This window comes from Macaca thibetana, chromosome 1 (genome assembly GCF_024542745.1).
Source record: "Macaca thibetana thibetana isolate TM-01 chromosome 1, ASM2454274v1, whole genome shotgun sequence".
Classification (NCBI taxonomy): Eukaryota; Metazoa; Chordata; class Mammalia; order Primates; family Cercopithecidae; genus Macaca; species Macaca thibetana.
Genome location: NC_065578.1, coordinates 203,023,466 through 203,041,258, shown reverse-complemented (window position 1 = coordinate 203,041,258; position 17,793 = coordinate 203,023,466). Strand labels below are relative to the sequence as shown.

Sequence of the window (17,793 nt, the reverse complement as noted above, 5' to 3'; positions counted from 1 at the left end):
GTTTTTTTTTTTATATTATTGCTTTTATTATTTATATTACTGCTGAATATTGATGGCAATTGTTTTAGAATTGCAATAGGTACTAAAAAAAAAGTGTCCATAATTAATCAGAACAGTATTGCTTCTTTCCATAATATAAGCCTTACTATGCACAAGCTATCTAAGAACGATATAAGAAAACAAGCAAAAACTAATTTTACAGAGTCAGGTAGGAAAAAGAAAATGTTAACAGTGCCATATTTCAATAAATCTACGTATGGCAAATTAGATTCCATTTAATGAAATAAAAACTAAAACGTGAGAATTATCTTAAAAGTTTCATGTTACTGAATGGAATACTTCAGTATCTTTTTTTTTTTTTGAGACAGGGTCTCATTCTGTTGCGCACGCCGGGGTACAGTGGCACAATCATGACTCACTGCCGCCTTGACCACCTGGGCTCAATCAATCCTCCTGCCTCAGCCTCATGAGCAGCTGGGACTACAGGTGCATACCACCTTCCCCAGCTAGTTTTTTGTATTTTTTGTAGAGATGGGGTCTCATCATGTTGCCCATACAGGTGTGAGCCACCATGCCCAGCCAATAATGTCTTCAATAATGAAAAGCTAATAAATTCTATTTGGTCTTCCCTACATTCTCTCTATGATATATAGTATAAAGCCAACCACAGCTACCCTTCTGGAGACATCTGGAATTTGTAACAACAATCCATCTTCAGAAGCTGGGGAGTTGTAGGGTAGATACTATTCTACCTCTAGTGAAACAGAAAGGCAAAGGAATCAGGTCAAATGAATTATGAAGCAAACAAAGTAGCAAAGATGGAAGATGGAGATACTCAGCTGCTCATAAGATAGTGCTGAATCTTGAGAAGTTCTAATTTTTCTGGTCTACTATGTTCTCAGTTTACTAGTCAAAACTGTATGAACAATATGATCACAACTATAATAAAAAATAGTGCCTAAAATAAAAAATCTGCTAGTTGATAATGGCTTTTTATAATTAATTTCCCTGTTCTGCTTAGACTAGTTTAAGTTAGTTTCTTTTACTTGCAATCACGAAGTCTATCAAATATACAAAGACTGTAGAAAAATAAAGTCCTAGAGAAAAAAAATTTAAACAAAAGTCACAAAACTGAAAGAAGAGGAACTTTCAAAAAAGAATTAAGTAGTCAACAGTATCATATGCTACAACAATGTAAAATAAGAAAACAGAGACTTAATAATATGAAGGTAACAAGGGCATTTCAATAATTGAGGCAGAAAGCCAGATTGCAATGAGTTCAAAACTGAATGAGAAAATACGTTATGCAGATTTTAACATTTATGTAATATTAAAATTTTCATGCATATCATCCAAATAAAGTTTAATGTGACAGGTTCTAACAATCAAAATATTTAATATATTTTCACAGATAATAGTTATATCTTAAAGAATAATCTTAACAGAACACAAAATCCTTAGCTCCTCTGAAAGTAAGAATTTTTCTTTCCTATTTTTAAGTCCACCCAACCCCTACAGACCTTTTCTTTTAGACAGGATCTGGCTCAGTCGCCCAGGCTGGAGTGTGGTGGTGCGATCTCGGCACACTGCAGCCCCTGCCTCCCAAGCTCAAGCAAGCCTCCCACCTCAGCCTTCCAAGCAGCTGGGACCATAGGTATGCATCACCAATCCTGCCTACTTTTTGTATTTTTAGTAGAGACAGGGTTTCACCATGTCGCCCAGGCTGGTCTCAACCTCCTGAGCTCAAGTGATCTGCCCATCTTGGCCTCCCAAGGTGCTGGGATTACAGGCGTGAGCCACCACACCCAGCTGAGACCTATTTTTATTAAAATATTAACTCCTAAGTTGTACCTGCTGCTGCTGTCTTCTAATCCTCACATTCAAAGTCACAGAATACTCTAATAGCTAGTATCAAATGATAATAAATTTTAAAGATGCTTACTCACCTTGTAATCCTATGGAGGAGAAAAATTGTCCTTTTACTTTCAACGGTTATATCCCGACTAAGTTTCACAAGTCTCTCATATTTGTCATGCCTTGCATCAAGTTCCTGCTGAAATGCTAAAAACACATTATTATGATCATAAGTATGTATATATTCTATACTCAAAGCCTACCAAATAATATTTTTAAGATGTATGTCACATAGGCTGGGTACAGTGGCTCACGCCTGTAATCCCAGCACTTTGGGAAGCCGCGGTGGGTGGATCATGAGGTCAAGAGATCAAGACCATCCTGGCCTATGCAGTGAAACCTTGTCTCTACTAAAAATAAAAATTAGCTGGGCATGGTGGCACGTGCCTGTAGTCCCAGCTACTCAGGAGGCTGAAGCAGGAGAATCGCTTGAACCCCGGAGACGGAGGTTGCAGTGAGCCGAGATCAAGTCACTGCACTCCAGCCTGGCAACAGAGCGAGACTCCATCTCAAAAAAAGAAAAAAAAAAAAAAAAAAAAAGATGTCACAATGTAAATGCAGACGACTGCAGTCACCCGACTTCATTCAGAAGTAGAACACAATGGTAATGACACTAATTCTCAAAACACAAAAAGGTGAATATTATAAACAATCTCTAGCACCAACTTTAGTGTTAACTGTCAAATATCCCAGGTATACATCACTAACAGTGCTAAAGTACCTCAAGAGGTCCACATAATGTTCCCAGATTTCTAAACCTGTAAAACTAAGTATCTACTAATGATTTCTGTAAACGCCAACAATGCACAGCAGCTCACACACTCCTGAATCCTTGAAGATTTTCTAAATATCTGTCAATTGTAATAAGGTAGCACATGTATATTAAAATGAACATGAAACAAATTTCTTAAAAGTGAATGCCACAGTATGTGAATTATATCTTAATTTTTTAAAAAGCTACAAAATTATGAATATCACATTTAAATATTAAGTAAAAATCTAGTTAGCCCATTTATTTTAGAAAGTACATAATCTCAAATTTACTTTGTTTTACCACACAGTAATATTGCATACATAAGCATAATATACTTGAGAAATATTTTCAGAAAGATTAGTAAAGAGGAAAAAAAAGAAAAATGACTAAAAATAGACAATCGCTGAGTGAGTTCATTTTGTTATAACTAGAGAACTAGATCATAAAGTAGTTCTGCAATCAATAGAAAGCTGTGGCAGAGTTCATCTGAAAATGATCAGTAAGAAACATCGAAATTTAATTAGGCTGGAAAAAAGTCAGCTGAAAATTGAGGTAGGATGTTAGAAATCTAGGAAAAGAACTAAAAGTAGGAGAAAATGAAGAGTTCCTGAGATCGATGAAAGGCTGAATACAGGCTGTAGTGTCCAATTCTTAAATACTACCTTTGAAGACTCAACCCTTCCACATAGAAATTAATCTTCAACCTGTCAAATTGTTATGGACACAAATCTCCCATAACATAATATTACATGAAGAAAAGATTTCCTCCCTACTTTCATACATCCTTTTCCTTACAGAACAAAACATTTTCACAATTCTAACATGTCTTGCCTTCAGGAAATTTTTCACACATTTGCCTCCTTAAATGTCAGCACTTTGATTCCTTATACTGATTTCTCCTTGCCCGTATTCTATCAGCACTTAATGCTGAATGGAATACTTTTATCTATATCTATTACATATAATTGCCAATCTGCTTCCTTTTATGCTAACTTAAGTTTCATCTATTCTGCTTAATTTTAGTCTTGAATATTGAGACTCAAATAATTTTACCTCGGTAAACTTTTTTCAGAAAGCCTAACTTGAGACTGCCAAACAAAAACAGTGTTTTAAGTTTTTTAAAATAACAAAAAGCTTTCATCATACCACTATCAGATGTTTCAGCCTCAAAATTTTTTCCTTACTAAAATTCTTAACAATTAACAAAATAATTACTTTATTGTTGTTTAAAAGACTACACCTAAAGTTTTGTGAATAATATACTTAGAGCAAAAGGTATTAAATAAATTTAACTGAAGGAAAACTGTTTACCTTTTCTAGAACACAAAGTTATACGTACAGAACGTTTTATATACCTAATGTTTAATAAAACAGTACAACGACTTGGAGTCTACATAAAGATTATATTACCTATGGGAAAAATAACCTGCAGAATCTAGAATCTTTTCATAAATTCATGCCTCTAACACATTAAACTGCCTCATGTCCTGCCCTTAGCTCGTGAGCCAGCCAGAATATGTCTTCTTGCTGGTCCCGATTCTCTAAGCTTGCACCTTTCTTGATGCCTCTATTTTTGCTACTGCCTGTCTAGAACACTATTCCCTCTCATCATCTCACATTCCACTTTCATCATTCAGGTATCATCCTGCTCAAGGACTGCTTAAGACTCACCTGTCTCCCCCCTCCCTTACTCTCCATTCCTTACCACGCTTCACTGATTTACATTTATCGCTAGCTAACATTATACTGTTATTTATTTATTTGCAAACGTGCTTGTTTCACCACTGTATCAGAGCACAGATCCGTGTCTAGCAGCATATGTTCACAAAACATTTCCTGATTGAACTGCTTGTTGAAGTCATAAGCAGTATAACATATTGGGTAAGAGCATGTGTTGTAGTTTGAGGTAAACATACCAAGGGTATGCAGTCTCCTGGGAACTAAGAAATTGTTGAAAAGGAACTGCAAATCCATGTGCCCAATAAGCACTGCCCCTAACATGGAAAACTGTCTTATTATTTTGCTGCTTAGCTATTACTTTTTCTTTTTTTTTTTTTTGAGACGGAGTCTCGCTCTGTCGCCCAGGCTGGAGCGCAGTGGCCGGACCTCAGCTCACTGCAAGCTCCGCCTCCCGGGTTTACGCCATTCTCCTGCCTCAGCCTCCCGAGTAGCTGGGACTACAAGCGCCCGCCACCTCGCCCGGCTAGTTTTTTTATTTTTTTAGTAGAGACGGGGTTTCACCGTGTTAGCCAGGATGGTCTCGATCTCCTGACCTCGTGATCTGCCCGTCTCGGCCTCCCAAAGTGCTGGGATTACAGGCTTGAGCCACCGCGCCCGGCCTAGCTATTACTTTTTCAAATGTATGCTAATGCAGTTGGAATAAAATATAAATTACTCATAATAGTAATAAAATTTTATAAAGCACTGTTGAATCTGTCTTATCAGCTTCATTACTGTCATCCAAATCTAAGTCACCTTATTATTACCTCTAAGTTACCTTACAAACACCTTACTGTACCCGAACTACAACAGTCTCTTGTCTGGTCTGCCTCTGCCCACCTTGCCTTTCTATAGCTGCCAGAGTGACATTTCCCAAAAATTTACTTTAGTTTTTAAGACTCTCTAATGACTCTGCATTACATTTTACAAACTCCAAACTCCTTATGAAGCCTTACATTACTTGGTCCCTTGCAATACCCCGCAAAAGAATAAATCATCATTTATGTAGTATTCCAGCCAGGGATGCATAACCTGAATCTAATCATGAGAAAATATTAATCAAATCCAAGTTGAGGAATATTCTATTAAATGAGACCTATATTCTTCAATCAATATCATTGTCATAAAAGACAAAGAAAGACTGAGAAACTGTTCCAGATCACAGAAAACTGTTCCAGATTACAGTGTAACGTGATCCTGTTCTAGATTACTGAACTAGAGAGAAAAAAAGCTAGAAGGAACCTTATTGAGACAATTGTCAAAATAAGCACTGTAGATTAAAGTACTGTGACAGTGTTAAATCTTCTGAAACTAGTAACAATACTATAGTTAGTTATACATGAGAATAGTCTTCCTAGGAAACATATTCTGAAGTATTAACAAGTAAAGGGGTACGATGAATGCAACTTGTTCTTAAATGCTTCAGAATAAATGTATGTTTAGACATTTAAATTTACATATATAGAGAGAATAATAAAACAAAAGTGGCAAAATGTTAAAAATTGGTCAATCTAAGTCAAGGCTATATAGAAGCTCTTTGTATTATTTTTCCAACTGCATAAGTCTTGCAATTTTTAAAATAAATTTGAGATTACTTCAAAATAAATTTAAAAAGACAGTATTGCTTTACTCAGATGATTCAACAACAGAATATTCATCTGATAACTCCTTTTAATGTAATTAGCTCAAACTTTGATAGCAAAGTGGTTGCTCGGACATTAAAGATCCTGGATTAAAGTTGGAGTTGAACAAACTATACTATCTCATGGAATTTTCTCTGGAAGCTAGTGTTCTCCTTTAAGACTTTCTGGGCTGAGTGCAATGGCTCACGCCTATAATCCCAGCACTCTGGGAGGCTGAGGTGTGTGGATCACTTGAGGTCAAGAGGTCGAGAACAGCCTAGCCAATATACAGTGAAACCCCATGTCTACTAAAAATACAAAAATTAGCCAGACATGGTGGTATAGGCCTGTAGTCCCAGCTACTTGGGAGGCTCAGGCAGGAGAATCACTTGAACCCGGGAGGCGGAGGCTGCAGTGAGCTGAGACTGCACCACTGCACGCCAGCCTGGGTGACACAGTGAGAGTCCATTTAAAATCTCCTCTGACAGACCTGGAGGCTTTTATGTTAAACTTTTCCAAAACACTTGGTAAATCTTATGAAAGGAAAAAAAAGGGAAAAGATTTTAATTTTCTTAGAATGCAAATGGCTGAAAGCAAAAACAGTCTGTACCTAAAAGCACTGTCTCTACATGTAAGAAAGCAACTATTATTCAGTTTATAAAAACGAACAGAATAAAATCATCTTATTTATTTCTAAATTACGTGAAAATCGAAAAGACTCTAATAATTAAAGTATTTTCTCCTTTAAATATAGGTATGCCTTAACTGGGTTTTACCACTCAGTCTCACAATGGGAATACTGTACAAGTTGTAAAAAATGAACTGAGTAAACAAAAGATTATCACAAAATGACACATAACAAATATTACTTTTATGTAACAAAAAGTTCCATAAAGTTTTAAAAATTACTTTAACCACATATATTAATAATATAAACATCTCCAAAAAAAGAAACTTTGACCTTTTTTTTTTCAAGTTTATTAAAATTTTTTTCCCCTGTTCTTTGTCTTCCTGCTTCTCCACCTTTACTGGGGTATAACTAACAATTAAAAATTATAGGGCCGGGCATGGTTGATTATGCCCGTAATCCCAGCACTTTGGGAGGCCAAGGGGATGAGATCACTTGAGCCCAGGAGTTCGAAACCAGCAGGGGCAACATAGTGAGACCCTGCCTCAACAAAAAAAATCTAAAAACTAGCCACACATGGTGGCACATGCCTGTAGTCCCAGCTACTCGGGAGGCTGAGGTGGGAGTATCACTTGAGCCCAAGAGGCTACGCGTGCAGTGAGCGAAGATCACACCACTGCACTTCAGCCTGGGCCAGGGTGAGGCGCTATCTCCGGAAAAAAAACTGCGTGTGGAGAGTGACATATAGATATATATATATGTAGTATGTGACACTTTGATATAAACTGTGCAATGATTACCACTATCAAGCTAATTAAAATAGCCATCACATCACACAGTTAGCTTTTTTTTCCTTTTGAGTCAGGGTCTCCATTGCCCAGGCTAGAGCGCAGTGGCCCTAATCACAGCTCAATGCAGCCTCAAACTTCTGAGTTCAAGCAGTCCTCCTGCCCCAGCCCCTCCAGAGTAGCTAGGACTAAAAGCATACTACAGGTGCATGCCATCATGCCCAGTTAATTGTGGTAAAAACATTTAATCTACTTACTTGGCAAATTTCAAGTATAAACTTTCTGAATTTATCAAGCTCTATACATTGAAATACCCTTAAACCACTTAACTGTCTTAATAACGCCTTTATTTCCAAAGTCTTTTCACTGCACTGCCCCACATGTTGCCTGGCCTATAGGAAACGCTCAATCATGTATACTGCATGAACTGAAAAAAGAGAACTTAAACTATTAACTAAATTAGTAGCTGACAAGGACCTAAATATATCTAGTCTCTTATTACTAAGATAATAATTAGGCCAGGGTTAACATAATCAATATGTATTATTTATTATGGCTACATTAATGACCACTGTAAGTCAGATACTATGAACATAAAGTTAGATAAGGTAGAGTTCCTATCCTCAAGGAGTTCAGTCCTATATAAGGGACAGAGATGTAAACAAATAGAATGTAATCATGCTATAACAAATATATGTAAAAAACTTAGGAAAGCAGAAACCACGTTTCTTGTTCACTACTAATACATGGTACAACATAGCAGATACTCAATATTTCATGATGGTCACTAAGTCGGCTTTAGAGAAAAATCAGAACGGGTTCATAGGAAAGAAGCTACTTGACCTAGGTCTTAAAGAAAATTGTAGTTCAGGCCAGGCGCAGTGGCTCATGCCTGTAATCCCAGTACTTTGGGAGGCCGAGGCAGGCGGACTGCTTAAGCTCAGGAGTTCAAGACCAGCCTAAGCAACATGGCAAAACCTTGTCTCTACAATAAAAATTTTTTTAAATTAGCCAGGCATGAGACAGAGTGAGACTCTGTCTCAAAAAAAAAAAAAAGAAAATTGTAGTTCAGCAGACAGGTAATGAGGACACCACCTTAGAAGCAACTCCACCTTCTTTTTCTTCTTTTTGAGATGGAGTCTCACTCTGTCGCCGGGACTGTAGTGCAATGGCGCGATCTGGGCTCACTGCAACCTCGGTGTTTCCGGTTCAAGCGATTCTACTGCCTCAGCCTCCCAAGTAGCTGGGACTACAGGCGCCCGCCACCACGCCCAGCTAATTTTTTGTATTTTCAGTAGAGACAGGGTTTCACCATGTTGGCCAGGCTGGTCTCAAACTCATGACCTCGTGATTCACCTGCCTTGGCCTCCCAAAGTGCTGGATTACAGGCGTGAGCCACCACGCCCAGCCGCAACTCCACCTTCTGTATCCGTATGCTCTTTATTCAATTACAGCCAGCTGTCTTAAACTTCTGAAGATCACAGTAGATACTGTGGTGGTTTTAAAATATATCCACAAAACACTTGAGACTCCTTCCTCCAAAGGGTAGGACATAATTTCCTTCCCCTTCAACGTGAGACAGTTTTTAAAACTGCCTCCCTTCTAATAAATAAAATGTGACAAAATGACAGTGTCTGATGTTTAAGATTAGGACATAAGGAGACTGTGGTTTCCTCCTTGCACTCTCTCTGAAGGAGACCAGATGCCACACCAAAGGACACCCAAGCAGCACAAGTTCATGTGGACAGGAACAGAGAGCTGGTTGCAGGCAAAAGGCCTGAACTGTCAACAGCTGTGGATCCTTCAGCCCCAATCAAGGTTTCAGGTGATTGCAAATCAGAATCAACCAGCTAAGCCCTTCCCAGATTCCTTAATCACAGAAATGTAAGGTACAGGATAGTGGATAAGAGGAGGACAAAAGGAAGAGAACTTTGTTTTATGTTTGTTTTGAAATGAGGAATAACTTGTCCAAGTTAATATGCTGAGAAAAGAGGACTGTGAAAATTTGTGTATATAGACACACAAGATGTACTAATAGATACAAGCTCCTATTCTGTAAAAAGTGTTACAGTTAAAACAAAGATACCTTTCTTGACTTCAAGCCTAGTAGAGGATACACAATAAATGAAAATATATTTTAGCATATAACAGATGAATAAATATTATCAGGTACACAATTCTTGAGTATGTGACATGTCTAATATTAGCTAATGTTTACTGTTTCTTGTGTTTAAGTCATGTTTACCTGATTACTAATATTAATATTTCTCTTAATGGGACATAAAAGTGAAGGCCTTTGTAATCCAGACTTTTAGGGTAGTTCTAGCACCATCACAAAACTTCCAGCTAAAGTTTCACATCCAAATTCTTAGGGACTGTTTTCTTGCGCATAATCATGGCTACATAATTTTGTTCTCTCCCCTTCATCAACTTACATTGCAGAGAACTTACATTTAAAGGCCAACATCACTGGTGAAGATGAATTAACATCCTTCCCTTCTCTTCTTTGGTTATGTGGGAAATTGTCATGTTTCCTTTTCCTGAACCCTCCTGATCCTTATATAGAGAAGAAAAAAAGTTAGAGAGAGATCTTCCATCACCAACAGTTTGCAAAACAGAACATAGGCAAACGTTCTCCTTGCTTTAAAACCAGACACGCACAGGGCCCTCGCCTTAGAGGCTTTCTCCGCAGACTGACAGAGACGCTTCCCAGGCCTTTCCACGCAAACCATCCAAGCTTCCACCAACTAGTGCTATGATCTGGCATTACAGCAATTACTAAACTAGGATAAAATCACACCTCAAAGATTTAATAAAAAAGGAGGTGTAAACAGGGCCAATCTGGCCGGGGAGAGAACCAGAGCTGCCGCCCCCGAGTCTGCAAGGCACGAAGGCATCCTTCAAGAGTGAAAAGGGGAAAACGGCATAGAAAGAGGGGAGAACCTCCCCCTCTGGATAAATAACGCCCCGTGTTGTTGAGGACGCCACCTTCTTTGTTGCTCATGTCGTCACAGCCTACGGTGAGACGAGCGGAGACTGAAGGACCAGGAGCCAGAGGAGTGCGCGAGGTACAGGCCCAGCTAGCCTGGGAAAACAGCCGGCGGAAGACCGCTCTGCAGCCCGGCGACTACAACGCAGTGGCCGGAAGTCTCCCGTCGCGTACTTCCGGCCTGCGTCTGGTGGGGGCGGAGGGAGGCCGCTGCTGCTGGCTCCGAGCCCCGCGTGGTCCAGGGACGCCCGCGACTGTGTATTATCGCGGCCGCCCTCTGCTATGCCTGAAGACAAAAACTACTCTACACGACTCACAGCATGTACTATTAATAAAAAGACGATGCGTCCTCCTGGAACTGAGATCTGTGTGATCGTGGGAAAGCGACGTAAAAAAAAGTACGTAATTTTTTAATGAAGGGACCTTCGGGACACCTTACCCTTCCCTCAGCGGGGACCCAGCTTTCTGCGCGGTGCATTGTGGGGGTTGTAGTTCGTCCGCGGGAGCAGGCCCTCTGGTGCCCCGGGCCAGGGTTGTGAGAGAGAAGGGAGGCCTCCCTGGAGCTCCTCGGAGCACGTGGGAAGGTTTTTTTCAGGATCCAGGCAAAACCTTACAGAGCTAGGAGTTTTTTTAACTTTCTATTCCTGGCAGTGAGGCCAGGAGCTTTAAGTGATGGAAATATGCGAATCGATCAGTGGATGGTGCTGGTACTGTTTTCAGGAAGATCAAGCCTGCCCTTCGGGTCTCCCTCCTCCCCACTGGCTCTCAGGAGCCAGACAGCCTGTGTTCAGTTTGCCTCATGGAGTGGTTGTGTGACCTTGATGAACCATGCAATTTCTCTGCCTCAGTTTCCTTATCTGTAACATAGGGATAGAATACCTGCCTTGTAGGGTTATTTGAGGATGAAAGGAGTTAAGGCTCACGAAGATGCTCTTTCACATATAACTGCTCAATTAAATATTAAATACCATACTTCTCTCCCACACAAACAAAATGAAAGGTAATAGGTGTATTCCACTAAACTGTGGGTCTCTCATTATGGGCAGCTACTGCCATATCTAGACTTTGTTCCCCCACTAGCCCCAGTGCTTTTCAGTGCCGTGGTCTGGCCCCACGTAAGCCTCCGTCAACGTTTGTTGAAGAATCACGTTCCTGGTGTGTCCAGAATTGGTGGGTTCTCGGTCTCCATGACTTCAAGAATGAAGCCGCAGACCCCTGCAGTGAGTGTTACAGTTCTTAAAGATGGTGTGTCTGGAATTTGCTCCTTCAGATGTTCAGATGTGTCTGGAGCTTCTTCCTTCTGGTGGGTTCATGGTCTCACTGACTTCAGGAGTGAAGCTGCAGACCTTGGTTCACAGTGTTACAGCTCATGAGGCAGCATGAATCCAAAGAGTAAGCAGCAGCAAGAGTTCATCACAAAGACAGAAAGAACAAACCTTCCACAATACAGAAAAGAACCCCCCCCTCCCCGCCCCGCCTGCTTTTATTTCCTTATGTGACCCCACCCACATCCTGCTGATTGGTCCATTTTACAGAGAGCTGATTGGTCCATTTTGACAGTGCTGATTGGTCCATTTTGACAGAGTGCTGATTGGTGCATTTACAATCCTCTAGCTAGACAGAAAAGTTATCTAAGTCCCCACTAGGTTAGTTAGATACAGAGTACCAATTGGTGTATTTACAAACCTTGAGCTAGACACAGAGTACTGATTGGTGTATTTACAAACCCTGAGCTAGATGCAGAGTGCTGATTGGTGTGTTTACATCCCTCAGCTGGACATAAAAGTTCCCCAGGTCACCACCCAGTGGATCCTGCACCAGGGCTGCAGGCGGAGCTGCCCGCCAGTCCTGAGTAACACCTGTGCTCCTCAGCTTTTGGGCACTCGATGGGGCTGGGCGCCATGGAGCAGGGGGTGGCGCCCATCAGGGAGGCTTGGGCCGCACGGGAGACCGCGGCGGAGGGGGAGCTTGGGCATGGCGGGCTGCAGGTCCTGAGCCGTGCCCTGCAGGGAGGCAGCTGAGGCCCGTTGAGAATTTGAGCGCAGCGCCCGGAGTGCTGGGAGACCAGGCACAACCTCCGCAGCTGCTGGTCCGGGTGCTAAGCCCCTCACTGTCCTGGGCCAGCGGCGCCTGCTGGCCGCTCTGCGGGCCAGCGAAGCCCGCGCCCACCAGAACTTCCGCTGGCCTGTGAGCAGCCCCGGTTCCTGCCAGAGCCTCTCCACATCTCCTGGCAAGCAGAGAGAGCCGGCTCCCGCCTCTGCCAGCCCAGAGAGGGGTTCCCACAGTGCAGTGGCAGGTTGAAGGGCTCTTCAAGCACCACCAGAGTGGATGCCGAGACCAAGAAGGTGCCAAGAGCGAGGGCTGCTAGCATGTTGTCACCTCTCACTGGCGTCAGGATGGGTAACTAGGTGGCAATTCAGCACCGTCTAGAGAGAAACTTAGGCCAAGGCTTGGTAAGTGGGATGCCCTAGGCCTAGTAGAGAAAACACAAGTACATTTTAAGCTTTCTCTAAATAACCTTTATATTGTAGTCATGTGTTGTATACAGTCTTTTCTCCTTGTTAATTTAGGAACAAAGGAACAGTAAATGAAATAACTTGGCTAGAATATGGCAGTAACTACAAGCCACGTTCTGCTCTGGCAGGAAGGTAACCACCACTCATACCTCTGCAGCTCTGGGAATACGTGAATTAACTAAGCAGATTCCTTGAGGATAAAGTAGGCTCCTGGGGACCTTGCTTGTTGGGCTACTTGCTTTGTGGATGTTGAACAAATAATTGTCATGAATTTGAGTGACGTCTCATCTACCAGTGTTCCCCCTACTCTGATTAGAAACGACTTGATCATGCCAAAAAGAAAAAAAAGACAGCTCTGATACAAATCTAGCCATTTTAATATGACTCCCTCTAGATCCAAGGAAGCCAGTACTTATGAACATTTTCGGAGTCAATACTTACTTTACCGTACCATAATTGAAGGAAAGCGTATTTTTCCTAACTCTCCTGGAATAGCACATCCCAAGATTTCAACTTTCCAAAGCCTGGATCAACTGTATTTCTTTTCTTTCTCCAGCCACTACTGCCCTACCCTGTTCAACTACAGCTATGTTACCTGAACTGCTTTCCACTCTTTCCCGTAAATATGATGATTAGAACACTAAGTTTCATAACCTATAATGACTTCTGAAAGTATTTAAGGGAGGTGAATCCCAGGAGCACTTTCTCAGCACTTATTTGCATATGCATTTACCCCAGGCTTCCCCAGGTGTCCCAGCTTGTAGCTACTCCTTTGTCAGGAAATAGATTTCAATGTCTGTAACAACCTGCATCCCTACCCTGTCTCCTTGTTTTATTGCTTCAGATGTAAACATAGTTTTGGTACTTGGCAAAACAGTTTTTTGTTTGTTTTTAAAGTAAGACTACCACCCCAAGTCAGGGAGAGGAAGGTAAAGATTTTTAGTAACATCTTATCTCTGATGTTGATTTTACTTGCTTTTTTTTTTTTTTTTTTTTTAAAAAACAGTTTCACTCTGTCACCCAAGCTGCAGTACACGGCTCACTCACTACAACCTTGACCTCCTCGGGCTCCAGTGATCCTCCCACCTCAGCCTCGCAGGTTGTTGGGACTACAGGCGCATGCTACTATGCATGGCTACTTTTTTTTTCTCTATTTTGTGGAGACAGGGTTTCGCCATATTGCCCAGGCTGGTCTCAAACTCCTGGGCTCAAGTGATCCACCTGCCTAGGCCTCCCAAAGTGCTGGGATTACAGTGAGCCACTGTGCCTGGCCTCCAGTTGCATTCTAATTGCCTATATTTGGCTCTGAATGAAGCTCTAAGCCTTTCAGTTGCATGGTTGTTATTCAGTTCATAAATCCTCTCATTTGTCACCGTTAGATTAAGAGAAAAATCGCATATCAAAACTGGTTTGGGAGACCAAGGCAGTTGGATCATTTGAGGCCAGGAGTTCGAGACCAGCCTGGCCAACATGGTGAAACACTCTCCTAAAAAATACAAAAATTATTTGGGTGTGGTGGCATGTGCCTGTAATCCCCAGAGGCTGAGGCAGGAGAATCACTAGAACCCAGAGGGTGGAGGTTGCACTAAACCCAGATAGCGCCGCTGACCTCCAGCCTGGGCCACAGAGCAAGACTTCACCTCAAAAATAAAAAAAAAATTAAAAAAAACTGGTTTTGGATATTGAAAGAAAATCATATAATCGAGTAAAGAGAAGAACATAATTAAGAGATTATCTGTTTCAGCATTTCCCTTATTTAGTTATTACATAAATAACTAAATCCTGGGGTAGAAGAGATCATGGGGAATTGTAAGAATCTGGAGTTCCTGTTTTTTAAAAGATAACCATAATATTTAAAAGATATCTATGGGATCCAGAGTGATATTGTGAAGTGTACACATTACCTTTATGGTGAATAAATTCAAAGATTTATTTTTCAAGCAATGCTAGGATATAGTAGGAGAAAATGATGTTCCAGTTTTATAACACAAGAGAGAGAAGCTGATATTGAAGAAGAGTGATGGTAAAACCACAATGAGATATCACTTCAAATCCACTAGGATGACTATATTTAAAAAGAAGAGAGAAAATAATAATTGGTGAATATATGAAGAATTGGAACCCTGATCAATTGCTGGTAGGAATGTAAAATGGTACAGTCACTATAGAAGACAATTTGGCAGTTCCTCAAAGAGTTGGACGTAGAATTACCATATGACCCAGCAATTCTACTGTTAACTATTTATCTTGAACACAAATGTTCATAGCAACACTACTCACAATAACCAAAAAGTAGAAATAACCCAAATGTCTATCAGTAGATAAATGGATAAATAAAATGATATATCATTTGGCAATAAAAAGGAATGAAATACTATTGATGCTGCAACGTGGATGAAACTTGAAAACATTATGCAGAGTGAAAGGAGACAGTCACAAAAGACCACTTATTATATGATTCCATTTAATACAAAGTGTCCAAAATAGGCAAATCTATAGATAGAAAGTAGATTCAACTAGTAGTTGCCTAGGGCTAGGGGTCATGGAACAGTGAGGTAGAGGGGTGATAGCTAAAGGATGTGGGGTTTCTTTGTGAGGAGATGGAAGTGTTCTAAAATTGACTAGGGTGATGGTTTCACCTATTTGTGAATATACTAAAAATTATTGGATCAGTTTAAATGATGAGTTACATGTGAATTATATTTCAGTGAAGCTATTAGAACAAATTTTTTAAAGTGTTGGGAAACATTCCTTTCAAGTCTTGTAAATATATTGTAAATATATGTAAAGTTACTATATACATGTAAATATATAGATAATTCAATGTTATTAAGGAAAAGCATTAAACAATATGGCTTAAGTTTATTTTTATTTTTATTTATGTATTTATTTTGAGATGGAGTCTCACTCTGTCGCCCAGGCTGGAGTGCAATGGTACCATCTTGGCTCACTGCAACCTCTGCTTCCCGGGTTCAAGCGATTCTTCTGCCTCAGCCTCCTGAGTAGCTGGGATTACAGGCGTGTGCCACCATGCCCAGCTACTTTTTTTTGTGTGCGTATTTTTAGTAGAGACGGCGTTTCACCATGTTGGTCAGGCTGGTCTCAAACTCCTGACCTTGTGATCCACCCACCTTGGCCTCCCAAAGTGCTGGGATTACAGTCATGAGCTACCGCGCCTGGCCAGCTTGTTTATTTTTAATACTCCATAATAAAAAAGTATGTAAGTACTTTATAGGTTTGACAATATTTCAACAAATATTTCTGTGCCTGGTTTATGCCTGACAATGTGATTGGTGCCATACAGGATGCAAACATTGACTATCTCTACTTCTCCCATTCTTCTTGATCTATCTCTCATCAGGCTTTCACCCCATCGCTTCTCAGAAACTGCTCTTGTCAAAATCTAGGGATTTTGCAATGACTTCCGCATTGCTAAATCTGATCGTCAATTCTTACTCCTCATCTCACTTGACCCTGAAGCAGCATTTAAAACAGCTGTCATTCCCTGTGTCTAGAAACCACATTCTCTTGACTGTCCTTCTATAATACCTCAATAGCCGCCACTTCCCAGTCTTTTATGGTTTCTCTTCACCTCCCCAAACTCTGAATTGCTCCAGAAGTCCTCCTCTCTTCTCTGTTACACTTATACTGCCTTGTTGATCCCATTCTTACGGTTTTAAATGCCATCTATAATCTGACAATTCCCCCACTTTATATCTTCAGTTCAGAGAACTCATATATCCAGTCCAAACTCATGTCAAATTACCTATTTACTATATTCTCTCTTTTTTTTTTTTTTTTTTTTTTTGAGACAGAGTCTCACTCTGTCGCCCAGGCTGGAGTGCAGTGGCGCGATCTCGGCTCACCTCCCAAGTTCACACCATTCTCCTGCCTCAGCCTCCCGAGTAGCTGGGACTACAGGTGCCTGCCACCACGCCTGACTAATTTTTTTGTATTTTTTAGTAGAGACAGGGTTTCACCGTGTTAGCCAGGATGGTCTCGATCTCCTGACCTCGTGATCCACCCACCTTGGCCTCCCAAAGTGCTGGGATTACAGGTGTGAGCCACCGCGCCTGGCCTACTATATTCTCTTGAGTGTCTAACATGCTTCTCAAAATTAACATGTCTAAAACTGAACATAACCATCTTCCAATACCTACTTCTTCAGCAGTGTTCCCTATTTCAGTTAATTTCTATTCTTCCAGCAAATCAGACTAAACACTAGAGTCATCTTTGACTCCTCTCTTTCCTATTCCATACCCCATTTTCTATGGACTGAATTGTGACCACCCTCCCCCACAAATTCACGTTGAAGCCTAACCCTTAGTGTGACTATATTTGGAGACAGGGCTTTTAGGAGATAAGTAAGGTTAAATGAGGTCATAAGAGTGGTGTTTTGATCCATTAGGATTGGATTGGTGGCCTTATAAGAAAAGTTCTCTTTCTCTGTCCATGCACCAAAGAAAGGTTTGATCCATTAGGATCGGTGGCCTCATAAGAAAAGACCTCTTTCTCTTTCCGTACACCAAGGAAAGGCTATTTGAAGACAGAGCAAGAAGGTGGTTATCTACAAGCCAGGAAGAGAGTCCTCACCAAAACACAACCATGCTGGTACCCTGATCTTCAACTTCTAGTCTTGAGCTGTTGAGAAAATAAACTTTTATTGTTTAAGCCACCCAGTCTATGGTATTTTGTTATGGCAGCCTGAACAGACTAAGATACTTTTTATTACCAAAATCCTTTTGGATCTACCTTAAAAACATATTCATATTACAACCAGTCTCCCCAAATTCTGTTAGTACCTTAACTCAAGTTACTATCATCTCTCACTTGAAATAGAGCAATAGCCTCCTAACTATATAC

The 17,793-nt window shown here is 40.7% G+C and overlaps 2 protein-coding genes across 3 annotated transcripts in view; one reads left to right on the top strand and one right to left on the bottom strand.

The window, feature by feature from the left end:
- TSNAX (translin associated factor X) overlaps positions 1–10,826 on the bottom strand; it is a 38,798-nt gene extending 27,972 nt beyond the window's left edge. For both annotated transcript variants that reach the window (XR_007721580.1, XM_050770253.1), the window contains exons 1-3: positions 10,414–10,826; positions 9,877–9,981; positions 1,947–2,061 (exon numbers count right to left, since the gene is read on the bottom strand). Coding sequence is in view for 1 of the 2 variants with exons in the window: in XM_050770253.1 (XP_050626210.1) it covers positions 1,947–2,061; positions 9,877–9,981; positions 10,414–10,429 (236 nt within the window). In the remaining variant the exon portion in view is untranslated. The remainder of the gene's footprint in view (positions 1–1,946; positions 2,062–9,876; positions 9,982–10,413) is intronic.
- Positions 1–17,793, top strand: part of C1H1orf131 (chromosome 1 C1orf131 homolog) — an 846,319-nt gene that overhangs the window by 537,572 nt on the left and 290,954 nt on the right. The window lies entirely within an intron of this gene.